Here is a 23,104-nt window from a genome sequence, read left to right as displayed (position 1 = left end):
GATGAAAACACCAAAAGCAATGGTAACAAAAACCAACATGGACAAATGGGATCTAATTAAACTAAAGAGCTTCTGCACAGCAAAAGAAACTATCATCAGAGTGAACAGGCAACCTACAGAATGGGAGAAAATTTTTGCAATCTGCTCATCTGACAAAGGGCTAATATCCAGAATCTACAAGAAACTTAAACAAATTTACAAGAAAAAAACAACCCCATCAAAAAGTGGGCAAAGGATATAAACATACACTTCTCAAAAGAAGACATTTATGTGGCCAACAAACATATGAAAAAAAGCTCATCATCACTGGTCATTAAAGAAATGCAAAGCAAAGCCACAATGATATACCATCTCATGCCAGTTAGAATGGTGATCATTAAAAAGTCAGAAAACAACAGATGCTGGAGAGGATGTGAAGAAATAGGAATCCTTTTACACTATTGGTGGGAACATAAATTAGTTCAATCATCGTGGAACACAGTGTGGCGATTCCTTAAGGATCTAGAACTAGAAATACCATTTGACCCAGAAATCCCATTACTAGGTATATACCCAAAGGATTATAAATCATTCTACTATAAAGACACACACACATGTATATTTATTGCAACACTATTCACAATAGTAAAGACTTGGAACCAACCCAAATGCCCATCAATGTTAGACTGGATAAAGAAAATGTAGCACATATACACCATAGAATACTACGTAGCCATAAAAAAGAATAATTTCGTGTCCTTTACAGGGACGTGGATGAAGCTGGAAACCATCATTCTCAGCAAACTAACACAGGAACAGAAAACCAAACACCGCATGTTCTCACTCATAGGTGGGAACTGAACAATGAGAATATATGGCACAGGGAGGGGAACAACACACACTGGGGCCTGTTGTGGGGTGCTGGGCGAGGGGAGGGACGGCATTAGGAGAAATACCTAATGTAAATGATGGGTTGATGGGTGCAGCAAACCACCATGGCACATGTATACCTATGTAACAAACCTGCACGTTCTGTGCTTGTATCCCAGAACCTAAAGTATAATTTAAAAAAAAAGAAAAAAAAGTATAAAAAATAAAATAAACACATGAATGTAAAAATGTTCATTTGAGGTCCTAAAAATAAATCTGCATATGGTTTTGCTCATTCACCCAGATGTTGATCTAGCACAAAAATATTTTCTTTAAAAAGGAACACAACTGCATTTTGGCGTATGTGGCAGACTGAATGATGGCCCCCAAAGATGTCTACATCCAAATCACTGAAACCTGTGAATACATTAACTTGTACAGGAAGACAAACTTTGAAGATGTGATTACATTAAGAATATTGAGATGGAAGGAAAAATTCCCCTGAATTATTCACATGGTCCCAGTGTAATCCCAGGATCTTTTTAAGTGGAAGAGAAAAGCAGAGTAAAATACACAGAGGATGGCAGCCTGAGAAGGATTCAATCTGCTCTTGCTGCCTTTGAAGATGGATGAAGAGGGCCATAGGCCAAGGAACTCAGTAAGCTTCTAGAATTGGGGAAAGGCAGGGGAAAGAATTCTCCCCAACAGCCTCCAGAAGGAACACACCCCTGAGGAAACCTTAGTTTTAGCCCAATGAAACTGATTTCAGACTTCTGACCTCAAGAACTATAAGATACTAATTGTATTTTTAAGCGACTGGCTTTCTTAAACATTGTTATAGCCACCAGAGGGGAACTAATCTGGTGTGATTCAGAGCTACACAGAATCCACAGTAGCCCCACAAAGTTTAGAGTTTTTCCTACCAATGTTACGAAATACAAAACAATTTCAGCTCGTCACTACAAGCACTATTCTGCGGATACTAAAGCTAAACCACAGGAAGCAATGTCAGGGAAGAGCAACTAGAAAATTTATGAGTTGGAGTCCAGCACCCCATTCACTGTCAAGCTTAATTAATTATAAACTTGTTTTCACCCCAGTCTTCACCCAGACCAGTTACTGGTGTTTGCAGGTGAACAATCAGAAATTCGTATTTTTCTTTAAATTGCTTGAATTTCTCAGTTGTGGAGGGACATGGATTCAGCTAAGAATGTATGTATCAACACTTGTTATCAAGTTACAGGTGTTAACTCATATTAATAAATAGAACCTTAATTTGTTGATGGTTCTCCTGGTCCATAGCTTGCCCCCAACTCATCACTTTCTAACAGATATTTAGAAAAGCACAAAATAGAAACTTGACAGTGACTCCTCTGAAGCAAAGGAACATTCTCCTAAGTGCTGAAGACCAGCCACAAGAAAGAAAAGACGGCCAGACACAGGCACAAAGCTTCCCGCAGCAGTCACAAGGTTTGAGGAGTGTGGCTTTTCAAAGAGGAAGCGAAAAAAAGAAAAAACTTCCCGCAGCAGTCACAAGGTTTGAGGAGTGTGGCTTTTCAAAGAGGAAGCGAAAAAAAGAAAAAAAAAAAAAATAGAATGGGAAGCTCTGTGAGATCCTGCAGTAAATTCCAATTTATCCAGAATAATTGAAAACAGGGAGATTAGCATAAGAATGTGGCAGAATACATGAATTGTCAGTTTGCAAAGTAGCAGAATAGAGTAACATAGCCCTTAATATGAAAATGGTTCTAAGTTTAATTTAATCTCTTTGGTGATTTGGAAGTCACCTCAGGGTGCTACAATATTTCCTTTCTGTGGTCATGAATATTAATCATCAGGACTTAGCGCTCTAGAAAACAGTTTAAGAAACTCAAGCTTTCCTCTGCAGGCTTCTTAAGAGCCACGCACATCTGAGCATTTCGTAAGGAATGGGTGTCCTTACAGTTATAGCCTGGAAACACTGTGGGCCTGTGAATGGACTGAGGTGCTTTATAGTGAAGAAAATGCCTCTGGGAGGCTGACGCATCTTGCTTTTGTTTTATTTATTTCATTTCATTTCCTTTATTTATTTATTTTTCCAAAAGACATTGCCCCAAAGCACCTTCCTTCTGATGATCACTTTTTACATTCCTTAGCAAATGTGGTGGAGTGAAGACAACAGGGGCTGGGTGGGGATCAATTTGTGCCTTCTGTATATTCTCTGCAATTCTCTCCGTCTCTTGCACAAATTGGATTCCACAGAAAAGGGACAGTGTCCATTTTCCTCCCTATACTATTTGTTCAGGGCCAAGTTCTTAGCAGGGAGTGTTGATTTCATCAGCCCGCGAGGACTAAAGGTTCCTCCCTGCCTCAGCGTCTGCATCTTCATCAGTACTGATCACAAAACCATTGACCAACAGCAGCCAGGACCACTGGGCAAAAGTGTTGAGCAGGAGCTAACACAGTGCTGTAAACCAAAAAATAAAATTCTAAGGCTCCCCCAGTCATCTGAATGAAACCCTCCTCTCAGCCAAGGGCATGCTAAAGTTAACGTGAAAAATGTGCTCAGGCCATGACGGAAGGGGTATTGGACATGCCTCATTATACCCTCCTCCCTCTTGGAATTCAGGAAAAGCCCACCAGTATTAACAGCAACACAGATCTTACATCTGATAAGAACTATTTCCAAGCTATTCTCTCTGAAGCCTGCTACTTAGAGTCTTCATCTGTATGATAAAACCTTGGTCTCCACAACCACTAATCATAATCTAGACATTCCTTTTTATTGATCATAACTCTTACAACCAATTGTCAATTGGAACATTTTTAAATGCACCTACGACCTGGGAGTCCCGCTATCCCCAGCATTCACGTTGCCCCACCCTTCCAGATGGAATCAATGTATGTACATCTCACATGTATTTGATTGATATTTCATGTCTCTCTAAAACGTACAAAACTAGGCTGTGCCCCAATCACCTTGGGTATATGTTCTTAGGACCTCTTGAGGGCTGTGTCACAGAGCATTGGTCATTCATATTTGACTCAGAATAATAAATCTCCAAATGGAATCAATGTATGTACATCTCACATGTATTTGATTGATATTTCATGTCTCTCTAAAACGTACAAAACTAGGCTGTGCCCCAATCACCTTGGGCGTATGTTCTTAGGACCTCTTGAGGGCTGTGTCACAGAGCATTGGTCATTCATATTTGACTCAGAATAATAAATCTCCAAATGTTTTGCAGTGTTTGACTCTTCATCGGCAGTATCTAATGAGATTTATTTTTCTTAGATTCCAGTCATGAAGCAATTCTCTTCTAATGGAGAATGTACTCATCCCTTTCACTACAGAGGTGTGGAGCATAGCACTCCCAGATTTAAAGAAAAGAACACAAATAACACTAATTAAAATGTGTCTTTTTTTTTTTTTTTGAGACAGAGTCTCATTCTGTCACCCAGGCTGTAGTGCAATGTCATGGTCTCAGCTCACTGCAAACTCTGCCTCCCGGGTTCAAGCAATTCTCCTGCCTCAGCCTCCCAAGTAGCTCAAGTAGTTGGGGCTACAGGCGTGAGCCACGACACCCAGCTACACCCCCCTTTTTTTTTTTGAGATGGAGCTTTGCTTTTGCTGACCAGGCTGGAGTGTGCAATGGCCTGATCTTGGCTCACCACAACCTCCACCTCCCGGGTTCAAGTGATTCTCCTGCCTCAGCCTCCCAAGAAGCTGGAATTACAGGCATGTGCCACCACACTGGCTAATTTTGTATTTTTAGTTGAGATGGGGTTTCTCCATGTTGGTCAGGCTGGTCCTGGGACCTCAGGTGATCCGCCCGCCTCGGCCTCCCAAAGTGCTGGGATTACAGGTGTGAGCCACCGCACGCGGCCAATTTTTGTATTTTTAGTAGAGATGGGGTTTGGCCAGGTTGGTCTCGAATTCCTGACCTCAAGTGATCCACCTGCTTCAGCCTCCCAAAGTGCTAGGATTATAGGCTTGAGCCACTGCACCCAATCTGAATCCCCTTTTAAATTTTAATGTAATTCTAATTTTTATTTAATTAGCAAAGATTAAGAAAAATTGGACAAGTGCAAGGATATGGAAACACCCATCATACACTTTGGAAAAACAATTTTCAGAGTGCATAGAGAGCCTTGGAAATGTCTCATATCCTTTGGCCCAGTAATTGCACTTTTGGGAATTTGTTCTCAGGGAATAATCCTGAATATAGAAACACTTTATTCACAATAATTATTGATTTGCTTTATTTTTAAAAGTTATAGCATTATGTATAACAATAAAAACTGAAAACAACCTAAACACCTAACAATGGGGAACATTAAGCAAATTATAATATATGGTAGGACTCTTATGCAGCCCTTAAAATATCTGTACTCAAAGTTGTTAAAACTTGACAAATACTTTTGTTACTAAGTGAAAATGACAAGACAGAAAACTTCATCCACATAATGAAATCAATTAGATATTTCTAGATGCATGAAAATAGGGCCAGGAAAGATGTATTAAAAAATTATTAGTAGAGATTCTCTTTGTGGGTAGGGTAGAATTATGAATAAGTTTTTCTCTTTATCTGTCATATTTTTCTATACCGCCTGTGTTTGTGCAACAGACATTGTATTTTTCGTAAGTTTATTCTCAGAGGAAGGGAGGGATCTTTTTTTGTTTGTTTGTTTCAAAATCTTCATCTCTGAAGAATTAATTTAACACAGCTTGTTCAGATAGTTACTGCTCTAGGTGAAGGAACAACCACTGGTGGCCCAACCAGAAAGGAGAAGTAGTTGGCAGATCCTGGAGTGCTTCTGATGAGTCAGGGTCATTTCGAATGCCTGCCTCTGCATCCCACCCAAATATGAATTGTCCCATTAACTGTGCACATGGGTTCAGTCCTACTGTCCTGGGAGCAGGCCCTGGACTTCAGCTTCAAGGCTCAATAACAGTTCATCTTGCAGCCTCCATTTCCATAACCAAATTCCCTGGGGTTTGCTGTAGGCCACTGCACCCACATCCCACCCTCTCCTGTAGCTCAGTTCTTTTTGTCTCCTTGTGTTATGTCCCCTCACCCATCCAGCACCCCAACAGTTCTCTCAGGGGTTGTAGCTCCACTTCTGCAGGACCCAGATGTCCTGGAATGAGGGCTGGCCTCTAAAACTAGCCCTCTAGGAAGCCAAAGGCCCGCTCCCGTGGCCCTGCTGTCTGCTGCCAAATGCTCTCCCATTGTGCCTCACTTGCCTGCCAAGACAAGGAGCGACTGCCAGCATCCCTGGTGCTGCCCACCCACACAGTCCTTTTTGTTCCTTGCAGCTGAGGCTCTCCTGGTCCTCTCCTGATTCCTGTCTCTGTCTCCTTATGTTTGTCTCTGGGTCCCACCCACTGCTGAGCCACCTGTCATTGCCATGACTCTAGCTCCTTACCCTGCTTGCCTACCTCCCCAAGTTTGCTGGGGACCACAAGGAAAATGTAGCCAACGCTAGGGCCCCTCCCCCTGTTACGTTCAGGAAACTGGCTCTGGAAGAGTGATTTGGGGAGTAAAATGGAGTGTCTCTTACTAAAATGATCTAGGCTTCAGTGCTACAGTGTTTGTACTTCTGATGGAATGGAGCCTGGAGCCCAGATCCCTGCTCTTATTCGAGACTCTAGTAAAGTTGTGAATAAATAATGATGATGATGGTGAACTTTCCATATGACTGGCACTGTGCTAACCATTTAGCATGGAGAGTCACACCTCATCTTAAAATAACCCCATTTATAGGAGAGTACAACTGATAGTTCCATTTTATAGCTGAGGATACTAAGGCTTGTGTGGGTGAACTAACTTGGTCAAAGTGACTGAAAGATGCAAGATTTGAACCCAAGTCAGAGTTTTATCATTAACCCCCAGTCTGGGGGATATAACCCCAAAAGATCTGGCTCCAGGCAGGTCATTGCAATAAGTTGATGGAGTGGCCACAATGAGTGTGGCCCGAAAAGTATATGTCCATCTGTAGTGTAAGGTCACCACAAAGTATCAGGTGACTTGTAACAGGCCAGATTCTGAGCCCAGTGTGGCCAGAGGTTCTGAGTCTTTCAAGAGATGCCAACCAGGGTGGGTTTTTATGTGCAGTCTCCCCACACTGTAATGCAGGTTAAATTGTTCAAACATGCAGGGTGGGCCAAATGAAGTGTCCTGGTCACTCACCCGTTTGCAACCTCTGCACTGTGCTATACTGTGCACCTTCCAATTCTTACTTGAGATACATGCCCTTCTTTTTTTAAAGGGCTCAGGCTACGTACCTGCACGATCTCTAGCATCTCTGCCTTGCTGATATAGCCATTTCCATCCAGGTCGTACATGCTGAAGGCCCATTTCAGCTTCTGCTCCAGCTTCCCCCTGGAAGTTACACTCAGGGCGATGATGAATTCTCTAAAGTCTATTGTCCCATCTCCATTTGCATCGAAGGTGCGGAAGACATGCTCTGCAAATTTGGAAGCATCCCCATAAGGGAAAAAGTTCCCATATATTTTCTTAAACTCTTCCATTGACAAATGTCCACTGGGGCAGTCTCTCAAGAAGCCTTTATACCATTCCTGGATCTCATGCTCTGTAAAGTCTGTGCTTTCCAGCAAGTCCTGCATGACCTCCGGGCGCAGCTTGCTGTTCTGTTTCCCCATCCTGGTGGCAAGAATTCAGCTGCAGATAGAAAAGAAAACATATATAATTTGTAGAGCTGCTCTTTAGGGCTGCATTTTACAATTTGTGATTGTTCCTTTGGGAAGAAGAAAAAACAAACAAATAAACTCTATACGAGTCCAATAACACTGTCTAGGTTTTGCAACATACTGGTCAGCCAAACAAAATAATAGAAAGATAGGCCAGTACAGGATGCACAGCAGAATTATAACTGACCAGAAAATGAATATTTCTTTTATACAGAGCCATCCTGAAAGCAAAAGGTTCAGAGAGAGGGTGAGGTAGAGGAAAGTGAGGGCAAGGAAGGAGAGACAGAGGAGGGAAGGAGGGAGAATTAATTGCTTACTTAATTTTGACATCAATTTGCCAGAGGTTGAGCTTAAATTTAAGAAGGTTGGGGTTCTGATAGCTAATCCAAGTATTAGCAGGGAGAAGTAAAGGAAGGGAGGAAGAGAGAGACCAAGGGAAAGAATTTAGCAGGTTTTATTGCTAGAATATTTCCAAGTAAAATGCTCCTTGGATACCTTCTGAATATTATAAACACAGACATGAAGACGGAAAATTGAAGTAAACCTGTCTAATACCACCAAACTCCACCATGCTAGTTCAGTGATTTAAATGCATGGAATAAATCACTGACAATGTTGGGATTTGATAGTAAAGATGATGCTTCATAAAGTTATGTCTTACGATTTTGGCTCATGAAATAGGCCAAACGTTTCTCTTTAAAATACAAATAACTTTGCATTTTCTTATCATAGCAGTAGCACATATCTATAGCAAAATAGTAAAACAGTGATACATAAAGAAAAAATTAGCATCAGTTCAAATACTAACCCTTAGAGATAACAACTGCTTCATGTTGATATGTGTTCTTCCAGATTTTTTGTATGTGTACTTAAATATGCTGTTAATATATATTTCCATACATTTACATTTTAAAAACACAAGAATATACACCTTTTTGTTATCTATTTTTACACTTAATATGGTGTGGAAAATAAAGGCAACTTTTACTAGGTGGGGAAATATCTGTAATTATTATTGGCCTTGGGGTAAAATGCCACTTTGATATTTAAAGCTACTCTCTTAAAGAATGATTTATTTTAGGCCAGGCACGGTGGCTCACGCCTGTAATCCCAACACTTTGGCAGGCCAAGGCAGGTGGATCACAGGTCAGGCGATCAAGACCATCCTGGCTAACAAGGTGAAACCCCGTCTTTATTAAAAATACAAAAAAAATTAGCTGGGCATGGTGGCAGGCACCTGTAGTCTCAGCTACTTGGGAGGCTGAGGCAGGAAAATGGCATGAACCCAGGGGGTGGAGCTTGAAGTGAGCTGAGATTGCACCACTGCATTCCAGCCCGGGTGACAGAGTGAGACTCAGTCTCGAAAAAAAAGAGAATCATTTATTTTCCTGAGTATAGAAAGCACCATTTCTTCAAAACCAAACTTAAGTTATTTTCTCAATGCATAAAAAGTGCTTCTCATTTATAGTGCTTTTGCACTAGAGACAAATTGGCTCAACATTTGGCTCTCAATTACCAGTGTGTTTCTCGTTCTGAGGATGCAGCATAAGGCGTGGCCCCTTCTCCCTAAGTGTACCTAGCTGTGTGTGCAGGGGATGGTGGTGACAGTGAGGGGACAATAGGACAGATGTGCCACAGAATAGACAGTGGATTCGGTGAGAGTACCTGGAAAAGATGCCCAACCCAAAGGGTGCATGGGTGCTTTAAGGGAAGATTTCTTGGAGGAGGTGATATATGAGATTAGTTCCTAATTCCCAAGGTATATGATTTAAGTGTGGTCAAGATAAACCCCTTCTCAAAAAAAAAAAAGTTCTGCACTTGTATTTTGCATTTTTCCTCTATTGGAAAAAAAAAAAAAAAAAAAAAAACCTGAAAGCAAGGCTTAGAAAAATTACAGAATACCTGAAAGACAGCATATCTCCATTTTAATAACGATTGTCAATCTTCTTTGCGATTTCAGCCATTGGGGGTTTGTTTCTGTCTCCCTTCTGCTACATGGTCAGACCCTTGAGGCAGAGTCTCCACTGGGGCTGCTTCGTCTTGCTAGGGCCCACCACAAATGGCATTTGGTGAAAGAATGAATGAATGAAGGCATGACTGAGAAAAATGATTGATAGAAAGGTAGCTACAATGTGGAAACATGGAATAATCTTGGAAAAGGAGGCTTATTGCCAGAAACAAGGGGGCTTGGTTTTCAGGACGCTATTTTACACACTGAAAACTATCTGGTGGTTAAGACTTGAGCTTAGGATCTCTTGTATTGAATTTAGTGAGGCCTGTCTGGTGACCTCACTAAAAATAAACTTCTACAGGGTGGTATTTGTATCTCACACTACTCAAACTGCTTTCATAATACTCATGGTTCAGATAACGACCAGCAAGCCTCATTCATTGCCAAATTTATTGATTTTGTTTTCTGACTTCTGCACTGGAGGCAGAACCTGCCCTGCTCATCTGCAGGCATCCAAAGGGAAGGGAGTATGGGGCACCGCACTTATGAGTATGGTCAACTGCTGTAGGAAGGAACTTACTTTTTGAGTTCCCTCCAGCGCTTTATTTTTTAAGACTCTGTCACTCAGACTGGAATGTGGTGGTGCAATCATGGCCCACTGCAGCCTCAAACTCTTGAGCTCAAGCAATCGTCCTGCCTCAGCCTCCCAAATAGCTGGTATTACAGGTGTGCACCACCATGCCTGGCTAAATTTTTAATTTTTTGTGGAGACGGGCGTCTCACTTTGTTGCCCAGACTGGTCTCAGACTCCTGGGCTCATGCCATCCTCCAAAGTGCTGGGATTGCAGGCATGAGCCATCACGCTTGGCCCAGAGTTCCCTCTTTGGGCAGAATCAAGCAAACACCATTTTATGCAAAAGCAAAATTAAACTACAACTCAAATGGAGAACAAATGGAATTTATAAATTGAACAGTCTAATATCTTTCACTTCCCTCTGTGTCCTTTTTTTCCTTTAGAGATTAAAAAAACAAAGTTACAGAGGCTGGTTTGTATTAGAATTGTAAAGCTGTCATTTAGTTGCTAAGTTGGCAATTTGCCTGAGGCCAGAATTCAGAAACATCCGGTAATACATAATACCCGGCTTTCTAGAGCTCTGAAACATTTCATGGAATTTACAAGTAAATTCCAGCTTTCCTTTTGGGGAGCTCTTTAGAATATATCTCTTCGGGGTGGTTTTCAATCAAATCACCATTATTACAGTTTGCGCAAATTGCTGCTTGCCTGGTCTTGGGGAAAAATGCCATTTTGATATTCAAATCTATTCTCTTAAAGAATGATTTATGTCTCCAATGTATAAAGTACTATTTCTTCACAACCAAACTTAAGTGCCTTTCCCAATGTTTAAAAAGTGCTTCAAATTTATTAGCTGCTTTTGCACTAGAAACAAATTGCCTCAACATTTTGGCGAAGTCTCCCACTGAGACTGATCTGTAGGCAGCTATTTTTTAGTAAACAGTAATTAAACCACATTTACAAATTCATCAGCACAGAAAGGCCATAACACAAACAAGGCAGAAAAGCATGGAATAAGTTATTGGGAAAACGAGTGTTCACAATTAAGCCTAGAATTCATTTTAGTAGATAACGACAAACACTTTACTAAGTATGAAGACTAAACTTGAGACACCATCTGGACTTGGTTAGATGGTACAACAAAAATCTCAGGGGACATTTGACAGAGTTTCATTCCTTAGGTGGCGAGGAGGAAGACAGAGGAAAGCCTGACAATGCCTTTTTCTTTGGGAAAACAGGAATTTCTGCCAGTTTGAGTTGAAGGGATGGGGCAGGATAACATTAGGGAAATGCTACGGTAATTAGCAGTCAAGAGAAAAACAGTTTGGAGACAAAAGTTGCACCTTGGGTCAAATCGTTTTCATAACTCCAATCAGTCATTAAAACATTTATTTTGTGCTAATTGAACATAGGTATGATGGGCTATCTTTTAATAATTTTTTCTCTGCATATTATTTTACCATCACCATTTACATTTACTTTTCAGGTATCAGAGACTTAGTGCTTTAAGTAACAAATTACCTAAATTATGAACACATATTTTCAAAAAACAAAATTGAGCTCATAATTACCAAGTGTATATACACAGTGCAGAAGATTAAAAAAACTGAATTAGCATATATTTCTCTTTTCTAAAGTTCCTATGAAGAACTTAAGACTCTTCTATACTATAAATCTATTCTGTACATTTAAAATAGCACTTGTTTTTATTTAAATAGTCAAAAACATAACGGTTTACACTTTTGTAAGACTAACCAATGAAAAAGGACTCCAATTTTAAATCAATCCCTGAAACTAAAGCATTCAAATATTTTAATATTAGTTCAATATTTCTACATAGCACAATAAGGTTTTCACAAATAGTAACTCAAAGTTTTGTCTTTATTTTTAATAATGGGAATAGCCTACAATTCAGATAAACCCACAAATTCATACTGCGTTATCAACAGCAGTAATGTTAATATAAACGATGTTAATTCCGTTATCTTAGGGGACTTACCATACCATGAACCTATTTACAGAACAAACATGTTTCTATGAAAGCTAATATAGCTTTGCATGTTTGTTTGTTGTTAAGTGTGCTACAACAGAACTATAGGTAGAATCCCATTCTTCTTAAGTAACACTCTGTAAGCCAATTCTCACAATTAAGGCAGTTTTACAATCTAAAATAGTGATGCTAATACTGGTTCAGTAAACTAGATTTACTAATTTAAGAATCCTAAGAAATTACATATACGTGACTTTCAGACATCCACGTTCAACTACCAACTAATCAATTTGTGGAACTGTTGTTCTCTGCTCACACTTACCATTCTTGAATGACCATAAAGTGGACAATGCTAACATTTTTTCTAATCACAGTTTTTCTCATAAGTGACTAGATGATATTTTACCATCTCTAAGAGAAAACAATGAGACCTACTTAGCAGTCTGCATGGGCTGGTGGAAACTACAATCAGAGTGCAAAGACAAATCTTCAAGTGACTCAAAAATGTTTGTTGATAACTCAGAATATAGTCTGTTGGGAACTGTGGCACGTTGGCCTCCTGGATGTCCCACTGGATGAACACTGGAAAAACACTAGAACAGAAATGCTTGGCTTCAAAGCCTCGCTCGATTGTTTACTAGCTGGTGGGTAATTCACTTCACATTTTGGTGCCCCTCAGTTTTCTCATCTGCAAAATGAGTTTAATGATATGAGTTCATCTCTTATTGATTCGATGTGAGAGTTAAATGAGAGAGTCAAACATGTAAAGCTCTGGCATTCAGTCAGGGCCAGACACTGCCATAAATGAAAACGATGCCTTATCCTAAATGATCTTTCATGTGACATCCTATTGAACTTTCACAACCTGTGTGCTAGGCAGGCAGGCTTTCTCTATCTCATAAGCAAACAAATGAAAACTCAGAGAGGCTAGGTAACTTATCCCAGGTGACACTGCTTGTGAATGAGTGAGCCGAACTGTCAGTGTGGGCTGATGTGTGCTTGCCCAGTGGTTTTAGCCCTATGCTTTACTACCTCCAAGGACAAAGCATTTATAGAGATTAAGACAACAGTCCATAAAAAGTCAGAGAGAAGTAGTGAAGAAAGAGGAGATCACCTCCTATTGGAACTCATTCATTCCACAAACAGGCACTAAGTGTGTCTACTGGGGGTGAGGCACTCTTAGGCACCGGGGATTCAGCAGGGAGCAAAGAGGCAAAGCCCCCGTTTTCATGGTGATATGGACATGAGGCAGGGAAATACTGGGTAGAAGGGGGCGGTTCCCTGGCAAAGGCCCCACCCTCAAGCCTGGAAATCACGGCCCTAAATAAGAACAGTTATCCTTGTTTTCCCACCCAAATGTTACATTTTTGGCCTGCACTGCCCCCCATCCTGTGCCTATATAAACCCCAGACCTCAGCTGGCAGAGAGACAAGTGGCTGAACATCAAGCGAGAAGCAGCAACTGAGCATCAGAGACTATAGATAGACATGGCTTAACTTCAGACAGCATGACTTCAGAGAGGAGCCTGGCCAGAGACAGAGGGCTCTGGGAAAAGATTGCCTTCTTCCTGCACCATCCCCTTTCCAGCTTCCCTTCTGGTGAGAGCTGCTTCTACTGCTTAATAAAATCCTCCACATTCATCACCTTTTGAACCATCCATGTGACCTGATTTTTCCTGGATGCCAAACGAGAACCTCGGTACCAAGAAAGCAGGGTGTAAAAGACTGTCACCCTGACTCTCCACTGAGCTGGTTAACACTTAGCCATCTGCAGACAGCAACTGCTAAAAAAGGATTAATTGTAAAACACCACTAGATACTGCTATGGGGCTGGAGTCCAAAAGGGCTCACCTCGGCCCCACACCTTCTTGCCTGCATGCTCCCCCTCTCACAAGGGGTTTGAGCATGGTGTCCAAGGAAGCAAGCCACAACCCTGTTGCAAGTCCCACAAAGGGGTCAAGGGAGCTCTCCCATCTCCATGGCACTTACAGTCTAGTGGCAATAGACATATAATACATAAAATAAATAAGCGAAATGATAGATGAAGATGTGCCATGGAGACGAGTAAAGAAGAGAAGGGAGTTGTGGAATGCCTGCAGTGGGTGAACAGGTGCTGGAATTTTGAATAAGAAGCCAGGGGAAGCCCCACTGAGAAAGCAACATTGGGAAAAGACCAGAGGAAGTCAGGCAGGTCGCCATGGAGATATCTGTAAGAAGACTCTTTGAGGAGGAAGAACAGTGAATGAGAGGGATCTAAGCTGGAGGCATGCCTAGCATGATGTGGCTGGAGTAGAGGGCATGAGGTGGGAGAGGAGATGACATCAGCACCATCATGAGGGACCAGGTGATGTGGAACCTGGAGGTGACTGTAGGGACTTTCTGCTTTCACTCTGACTGAGGCCAAGCCAGTGTAGAGTTTTTAGCAGACATGTGATAGAGCTGATTTATATCCTAGCAGGACCACTCCAACTGCTGTGTTGAGTGTAAGCTAAAGAAGAAAAGGGCAGAGCCAGGAAGGCCAGTTAGGATGTCCATTGCAATGATCCAGGCAAGAGGTGATGGTGGCGGGAACCAGGGTGATATCAGCAGAAAAGGGGCACCTGGTTGTATTCGGGGTACAGCTTGAAGGTAGAGCCAACAGACTTGGTTGATGGTTCATACATAGGATGTGAAAAAAGGAGAACAGGGCCGGGCGCGGTGGCTCAAGCCTGTAATCCCAGCACTTTGGGAGGCCGAGACTGGCGGATCACGAGGTCAGGAGATCGAAACCATCCTGGCTAACACGGTGAAACCCCGTCTCTACTAAAAAATACAAAAAACTAGCCGGGCGAGGTGGCAGGCGCCTGTAGTCCCAGCTACTCGGAAGGCTGAGGCAGGAGAATGGCATGAACCCGGGAGGCGGAGTTTGCAGTGAGCTGAGATCTGGCCACTGCACTCCAGCCTGGGCGACAGAGCGAGACTCTGCCTCAAAAAAAAAAAAAAAAAAAGAGAACAGGGCAGCAGCATAGCTCCAAGGTTTGGGCCAAAGCAACTGTAAGGATAAAGTTGACATTTATAGAAATGGGGAAAATGCAAGAGAAGCAGGGCTTTTGGATGAGGCATGAGTATCATTATTTAGTTGTACATGTGTTGACCCTGAGATGTCTATTACACATCAGTTGGAGATGTCAAGCAGGCAGTTGAATACATAAGTCTATAGGTAGAGGAAGAGGTTCAGTGAGGCGATATGTATCTGGTAGTCATCAGTATATAGATAGAGTTTAAAGCCAAGGACTGAATGAGTGCACCAGGGACTTGTGAATGTGGATAGAAAAGCACCGAGGAAGTGGATGTGTATACTGTTTCTACCCAAACATCAGAAGACAGCACCAAGGAAATCAACGTAGATCAAGGACTGAGCCTTTGATCACGTGGCATTTAGACTCTGGGAGATGAGAAGGAGCCAGTAAAGGAGAATAGGAAGGAACGGCCAGTAAAGTAGGTAGACAAACACAAGGAAGCTAAAACCATGCCCTCTTCAATGTTGTGTCCATCATGCCCAGTTCAAGGCTGGACATTGAAAGCTCTCAATATAACAAAACAAGTAAGAATTGGAGCTCTTGGTATTTTCTCTGAATCTTGTGCTCTCCCCAACCCCAACATGCCTCATCTCAGTGAAGAACACCATCTTCCACCCAACTGCTCTCTCCAAAGCCCTGAGGCCCATCCGTGATTTCTTTCACTTTTGTTCCATCAGCAAACTGTTGGATCCGCGTCCAAAATCTGTCTTCAATCCATTCACTTCTCGCCATTTCCATTGTCAGCACCTCAGTACAAACTATTATCTCCTACCTGATCTTCTACAACAACTCTCTCACAGAAATCTCACTTTTCACTCATCTTCCCTCTCCCTACTCCTTGTCCCAATCTATTCAGCCTCCAAGAGTAATGAGTAACTTTTTATAAAACATTTTCATTTTTTTAGAGACAGGGCCTCGCAATGTCCAGGCTGGAGTGCAGTGCCTATTCACAGGCAAGATTGTGGTGCACTAGCACTCTACAACCTCGAATTCCTGGATCAAGCAATTCTCCTGCCTCAGCCTCCCGTGTAGCTGGGACTACAGATGCATACCACCATGCCCAGCATAAAAGTATCTTCTTAAAAACATTTATCAGACTATGTCAATCCTTTGCTTAAAGTTCTATGAAGTCTTCTCATGCGCTTAGAATAAAGTTAGAATTCCCTCTTTGGCTCGCAAGACTCTGCATGAGCTGACCCTGGGCCATCTCTGACTTACCTCTCAGTTCTCTCTCTGCTCCAGGCACCTTGGCCTCCTGGATGTCCCATCTTTTACCTCTTAAGGGCCTTTGCTTTGGTCCTGCATTTCCTTATGTGACTGTGCACCTTTTCTATTAGACACTGGCATCCTGTTATTCAGTAATTTACACTGGGTAGGGGAATGTGAAATCTTTCAACTTATTTTGGGTCACACCCAGTCTCCTAGATATCAAAACATAAATCTGGAGTTGATATTGACTGCAGATGAAAAAGGTAAAATATATGCAAAGAGAAGACACCCAATAACCAACAAGGAACTACTACCAGGAATCTAAAATAAGAACTTAAGTTTCCACTTAAAAAGAAAAATCAAGGAATGACAACAAAAGATGATGCCACAGCAAGAGGAAATAGTGGCTGGTGAACAGGCTTTCAGGATGAGCACGTTCCCTTCTTTATTTTGTGTATCCATGGAGGGAAAGATTTGCAGCCTTGCATTTCTGCTATTCCTCATAAGGTTCTGAAAGCTCCATGACTTAATTCCTCAGAGCCCAGAGTTAGATTTTCCAGGGAAAAGGACATAACTTATCCTGGACAGCCTGATTAACTTCAGAGGACAAGTCTCAATGCAAACTGTACAGAAGTCTCCTAAAATGGAATTTGCAAGAATCGAGCAGCTAAAGTCAAGTTTGGCTGCAGCAAGGAACCCAGAAACCACAGGGATTCCTGAAAGAGACCAGGTTCATTAAATTTTTGCCTAGGGCCAGGCGTGGCTCATGCCTGTAATCCTAGCACTTTGGGAGGCTGAAGCGGGCGGATCACGAGGTCAGGAGATTGAGACCATCCTGGCTAACATGGTGAAACCCCGTCTCTGCTAAAAATACAAAAAATTAGCTGGGCATAGTGGCACCCCCCCATAGTCCCAGCTCCTTGGGAGGCTGAGGCAGGAGAGTCACCTGAACCTGGGAGGTGGAGGTTGCAGTGAGCCAAAACTGCACCACTGAACTCTAGTCTGGGCAACAGAGCGAGACTCCATCTCAGAACGAAACAAAACAAACAAACAAACAAAAGAAAAAAACACACACAAAAAAAAGTTTGCCTAATTTGGGGCATGTAATCTTGCCCACTAACAGTTGCTTTGAATTTTCAATGAATGGAATGTCTAGATTGTGGAGACACAACTTAAAAAAGGTTCTTGAAATATAAGGAAGGGAGAATTGAAGAGTTATATAATAATCTCACTAACTTAGTCTTTATCTTGACCGAAGAATATTCTCTCGTCTTGCTTCTGCTAAGATGAGCCAATCAATGTAAGGAAATGAGACCTATGCCCCATTTGGATCACCAAATGGCTTTGCTGGAATTGTACGAAATATGCTACAAATATGCTCCCAGCCACACACCTGGCTCTCATACCCCCTGCAGAGAGGTGACTGGGTTTGAGATGAGAACTGAAATGGTACGAAATTCTGGTGAGCAAGAGGCTCACTGGAAACAGATGTACTCTTCTTTTGCCTTCCCTGCAGCATGAGATAAGCCCAGGAAATCATCCTGTCTTCTCCAGGCGAGCAGAGGTTATAGTCTCCAAAATATCAGAGACCTTGCTCTACTACAGTGCGCATTTCAGGTTGAAAGGGGCCTGGCCTGGGGGTTTTTCCAAGTTTTATTTTTCATAAAAATAAAGTACAACCACATTACTGCCAGTAAAACATACTTCTGATAAGAATCTGAGCAGAACCTTGTCTAACAGCAACTCTTTCCCCCTCCTCCAAATATGGAAATACCATTTTTTGTTTTGCAGATTACCAAAGTATTACATCATTATTGAAAAAAATCTCAGTAATAAAGGGATGTAAAAATGAGAAAGTGAACATCTTCATTCTGATCCAATAGCACTCCATAAAAAGAAACTATTAACAGTTTAAATCATATATATCCCTTTAGACATTTAAATGCATATGTATGAAACCTGTACACTCTAACCATAAATGGGATCATTCTATATTAATCTTTAACCTTCATTTTCACTTAAAAGAATATTGGTTGGGTATAGTGGCTCACGCCTCTAATCTCAGCACTTTGGGAGGCCGAGGCGGGCAGATCACGAGGTCAGGAGATCGAGACTAGCCTGGCCAACATGGTGAAACTCCATCTCTACTGAAAATACAAAAATTAGCCAGGCATGGTGGCACGCACCTGTAATCCCAGCTACTCAGGAGACTGAGACAGGAGAATCACTTGAACCTGGGAGGTGGAGGTTGTGGTGATCCAAGATCACGCTACTGCACTTCAGCCTGGGCAACAGAGAGAGAGACTCCATCTCAAAAAAAAAAAAAAAAAAAAAAGATAGAACATTGTGGAAATTCTTCCATGTTATACATATGGATGTAACTCATTCACCCTTTCAAATTGCTAAATTTTCATTTATCAATAGATTCAACAAATAATCAATTGAGCACTGCCCTTGTGCTAAGCATCGAATTAGGTAACAGATACAATGGTTCATAATGTGAGGCTTACAGCCCTTTGGTATTCCATTATATGGAATTTATTTAACTAATTCCCCTTCATAGACATTTAGGTTGACTCCCCTTTTCTTTTATTCACTTGGTCATGGTTCCTGTAACCCTTAGGTAGAATTTATTGCAAAGAGGTTCTTCATGTCATTGGCAAGAACTTATTCTTGTACGTCTATTGCCACAGACTGTAAGCACCATTAAAACAGGTGCTTACAGTCTAGTTGCAATAGACATACAGTAAACAAAATAAGAAGGGGAAATGATAGATGAAGAGGTGCCACGGAGAAGAGTAAAGAAGAGAAGGGAGTTGCAGAATACCAGCAGTGGGTGAATGGGTGTCGGAGCTTTGAATCAGAAGCCAGGGAAGGCCCCACTGAGAAAGCAACACTGGAAAAAGACCAGAGGAAGTGAGGCCGGTCACCATGGAAGTAACTGTGAGAAGACTCTTTCAGGAGTGAGAACAGTGAACGAGAGGGGTCTAAACTGGAGGCATGCCTAGCATGAACCAGGATATGGCTAGAGTGGAGGGTGTGAGAGTATGAAAGTTTGGCATTTGCTATTCCAGAGCTTAGGAGGGCATATCCACCCTGCTCTTAAAAGAGTGCACTGTTGTAACCCTGTAAATACCCTCTCTCCTGTTTCAACCTAAAGACATATTTTACCTCAATAGCACCCTACGTCTTCCATAGCTTGAAATTCAACTCCTGATGGCATCTCCTTTCCCAGATACTCCAGTCCATTTAGTGTCTAACTCTGCCTCCACTCCCTCCCAGGTTGCCAGCAATTGGAGGGGTACTTACACTGCATGCTTAAAGAGCCCATGAGAAAGTGGACAGAGGTCTTACTAAATGGTCACATTCGAGGCCTACAGAAACTCCAAGGCTGTCCCAAACAAAGAAATTCTGGGAGTATCTGAAGTCAAAGGCTTCAGATGAAGTCCACATGTCTCTTCACCATCAGACCACCTGGCCATCAGACCATTGCAACAGAACTGCCTGTTTTGGCTGCCTTGGGAGCCAGATGCTGGACCAGGGAAGGCTGCAGCCAGGGGAAGAGGAGGGTGCTCTGGGGCCTCAACAGCCCCTCAAGGCTGCAACCTCTGCCTCCCAGGTTCAAGCAATTCTCATAGCTCAGCCTCTGGAGTATCTGAGACATCAGGCTACTTAAGACCCTACTCTGGGAAACTTCTGAGGAATTCCTATTGCAGTAAATGTCCACTTAACTAGGGTACTAAATATTATCTTACTGAAAACTCATTATTACTACTTGGGGTTCTGATAAAACCATAAAGCAAAACAGTCGGCCCTCATGGACTATGGAGGCAAATAGATCCATCATGGTGATCCAGGGCTCATCACTTAACTTAGCAGAGGAGGTCTAGGAGGAGCTCAAGTCCCCATTTTTAGATATCCTCTAGAGCCCACAAATTCATTTGGTAAATTGATTCAAGATCCTCCATAGACTCTAAAAATGTTCATAAATTTTTATTTATTTGGCACACGTGTTTAACATCTACAGTTTCCTGGTTTAGAAGGAATCTTTTTGCAAAAATAATATCCTACATAGGACAGAGAAATAATAGGACTCTAGGATTCTGGATGCAATTCAGAGAATTTCTTTTTCTTTTTTTTTTTTTTTTTTTTTTTTTGAGACACGGTCTTGCTCTGTCTCCCAGACTGGAGTGCAGTGGCACAATGTCAGCTCACTGCAACCTCTGCCTCCCAGATTCAAGCGATTCTCATGGCTCAGCCTCTCAAGTAGCTGAGACTTCAGGCATACGCCACCACACCCCACTAATTTTTGTATTTTTAGTAGAGGTGGGTTTTTGTCATGTTGGCCAGGTTGGTCTCGAACTTCTGACATCAAGTGATCCACCTGCTCCAGCCTCCCAAAGTGCTGGGATTATAGGCGTGAGCCACCGCGCCCAGTCTGGAGCATTTTCAGTAATATTTTATCCTCATGATTTCACTATAGAATTGAGGTGAGAGATGTTATATCTTGATTTTTGTCCAAGGATAAGGAGTGTAGAGGAGTTAACTACCATGGCAAATTCATGCAACTTATGGTCCCAGGGGTGTAGAACCAGAATCATCCTCTTCATCCTCACCCCTTCCATGTCTCTAGCTGGATCACTTTCAGGGCTTCAGTGGCTGCTTCTGTTGGAAGGTGCTGGTCAATCCCTATCCTGGCCAACATGGCTAAAAATATTAATGTTTGTCTATCAAACTTATGCAAATATTGACATTTACTCATCAAACATATGTGCAAGTGAGAATCCCAGTACTTGGTTCACAAGAAGATAATATGAAGTAACTTCTTAACCTCCTGCATCTTTTGCTTCCTCCAGCAAGGTGTGTAGAAAGAGAACTGGACTTAGTAGCAGAACAACTCCACTGAAGTCCTTAATATGGTGCTGTGTTATGTGACCTTGGACAAGTCCTTGAACATCTCTTGGTCTCATTTGCTGTGCAGTAAAACAGGCACAATAGCACCCTTTCCATGGGGCTATTTGGAGGGCCAAGTGAGAAAAGGGGGAAAAATTCATTTTCCCCAGTGAATAGGTCAGCATCATGGCTGGCATCTAGCAGGTGCTTGCTAAACATGGACTATTCATCTGAATGAGATAAAGGTTTAGTTTGGTTGGGTTGTTTACAACGATGAGCCCTCCAGAGTTGGGGACACTCTCCCCATTGTTTTACTTCCATGGAGAACTAGAAAGAACAAGAGTGTGGGACCCTCTGGGCCAGGGGTGGGATACAATCTCCTGGTGTGCCGTTTGCTAAGACCCTTGGTAAAGCGCAGCATTAGGGTGGGAGTTACCCAATTTTCCAGGTATTGTGTGTCTCAATTTCCTTTGACTAGGAAAAGGAATTCCCTTCCCCCTTGTGCTTTCCAGGTGAGGTGATGCCTCGCCCTGCTTCAGCTCTCGCTGGTCGGGCTGCACCCGCGGACCAGTGCCAACTGTCGGACCATGGAGCCTCCCTCATTGCTAGCACAGTGGTTTGAGATCTAACTGCAAGGTGGCAGCGAGGCTAGGGGAGGGGCGCCTGCCATTGCTGAGGCTTAAGTAGGTAAACAAAGCCCCCTGGAAGCTTGAATTGGGTGGAGCCCACCACAGCTCAAGGAGGCCGGCCTGCCTCTGTAGACTCCTCCTCTGGGGACAGGGCATAGCTAAACAAAAAGCAGCAGAAACCTCGGCAGAGGTAAATGCCCCTGTCTGACAGCTTTCAAGAGAGCGGTGGATCTCCCAGTATGGAGGTTGAGATCTGAGAACGGACAGATTGCCTGCTCAAATGGGTCCCTGACCCCTGAGTAGCCTAACTGGGAGACATCCCCTACTAGGTGCAGACTGACACCTCACACCTCACACGGCGGGGTACACCCCTGAGATGAAGCTTCCAGAGCAAGAATCAGATAGCAACACTCGCTGTTCAGCAATATTCTATCTTCTGCAGCCTTTGCTGCTTATACCCAGGTAAACAGGGTCTGGAGTGGACCTCAAGCAAACTCCAACAGACCTACAGCTGAGGGTCCTGACTGTTAGAAGGAAAACTAACAAACACAAAGGACACCCACACCAAAACCCCATCAGTACGTCACCATCATCAAAGACCAAAGGCAGATAAAACCACAAAGATGGGGAAAAAGCAGGGCAGAAAAGCGGGAAATTCAAAAAATCAGAGCACATGTCCCCCTCCAAAGGAACGCAGCTCATCACCAGCAATGGAACAAAGCTGGATGGAGAATGACTTTGATGAGTTGAGAGAAGACTTCAGTTGATCAAACTTCTCAGAGTTAAAGGAGGAACTACGTAATCAGCGCAAAGAAACTAAAACACTTGAAAAAAGAATGGATGAATGGCTAACTAGAATAATTAATGCAGAGAAGACCTTAAAAGAACTGATAGCGAGGAAAACCATGACACGAGAACTACATGAAAAATGCACAAGCTTCAGTAACTGACTCGATCAACTGGAAGAAAGAGTATCAGCGATTGAAGATCAAATGAATGAAATGAAGTGAGAAGAGAAGTGTGGAGAAAAAAGAGTAAAAAAGAAATGAACAAAGCCTCCAAGAAATATGGGATTATGTGAAAAGACCAAATCTACATCTGATTGGTGTGCCTGAAAGTGACGGGGAAAATGGAACCAGGTTGGAAAACACTCTGCAGGATATCATCCAGGAGAACTTCCCCAACCTAGTAAGGCAGGCCAACATTCAAATTCAGGAAATACAGAGAATGCCACAAAGATACTCCTCGAGAAGA

The 23,104-nt window shown here is 42.4% G+C and overlaps 1 protein-coding gene across 4 annotated transcripts in view; it reads right to left on the bottom strand.

Moving 5' to 3' along the window:
• The window catches only part of NCALD (neurocalcin delta), a 472,522-nt gene that overhangs the window by 35,291 nt on the left and 414,127 nt on the right, over nt 1–23,104 (bottom strand). For all 4 annotated transcript variants that reach the window (XM_011931436.1, XM_011931444.1, XM_011931428.1 and 1 more), the window contains one exon: nt 7,121–7,517. In XM_011931436.1, the coding sequence (XP_011786826.1) occupies nt 7,121–7,498 (378 nt within the window). In that variant the 5' untranslated portion in view covers nt 7,499–7,517. The remainder of the gene's footprint in view (nt 1–7,120; nt 7,518–23,104) is intronic.

The sequence above is a fragment of the Colobus angolensis genome, unplaced genomic scaffold (genome assembly GCF_000951035.1).
Source record: "Colobus angolensis palliatus isolate OR3802 unplaced genomic scaffold, Cang.pa_1.0 Scaffold121, whole genome shotgun sequence".
Classification (NCBI taxonomy): domain Eukaryota; kingdom Metazoa; phylum Chordata; class Mammalia; order Primates; family Cercopithecidae; genus Colobus; species Colobus angolensis.
The sequence above is the reverse complement of the archived record's forward strand: the minus strand, read 5'-3'. Positions and strand labels throughout refer to the sequence as shown.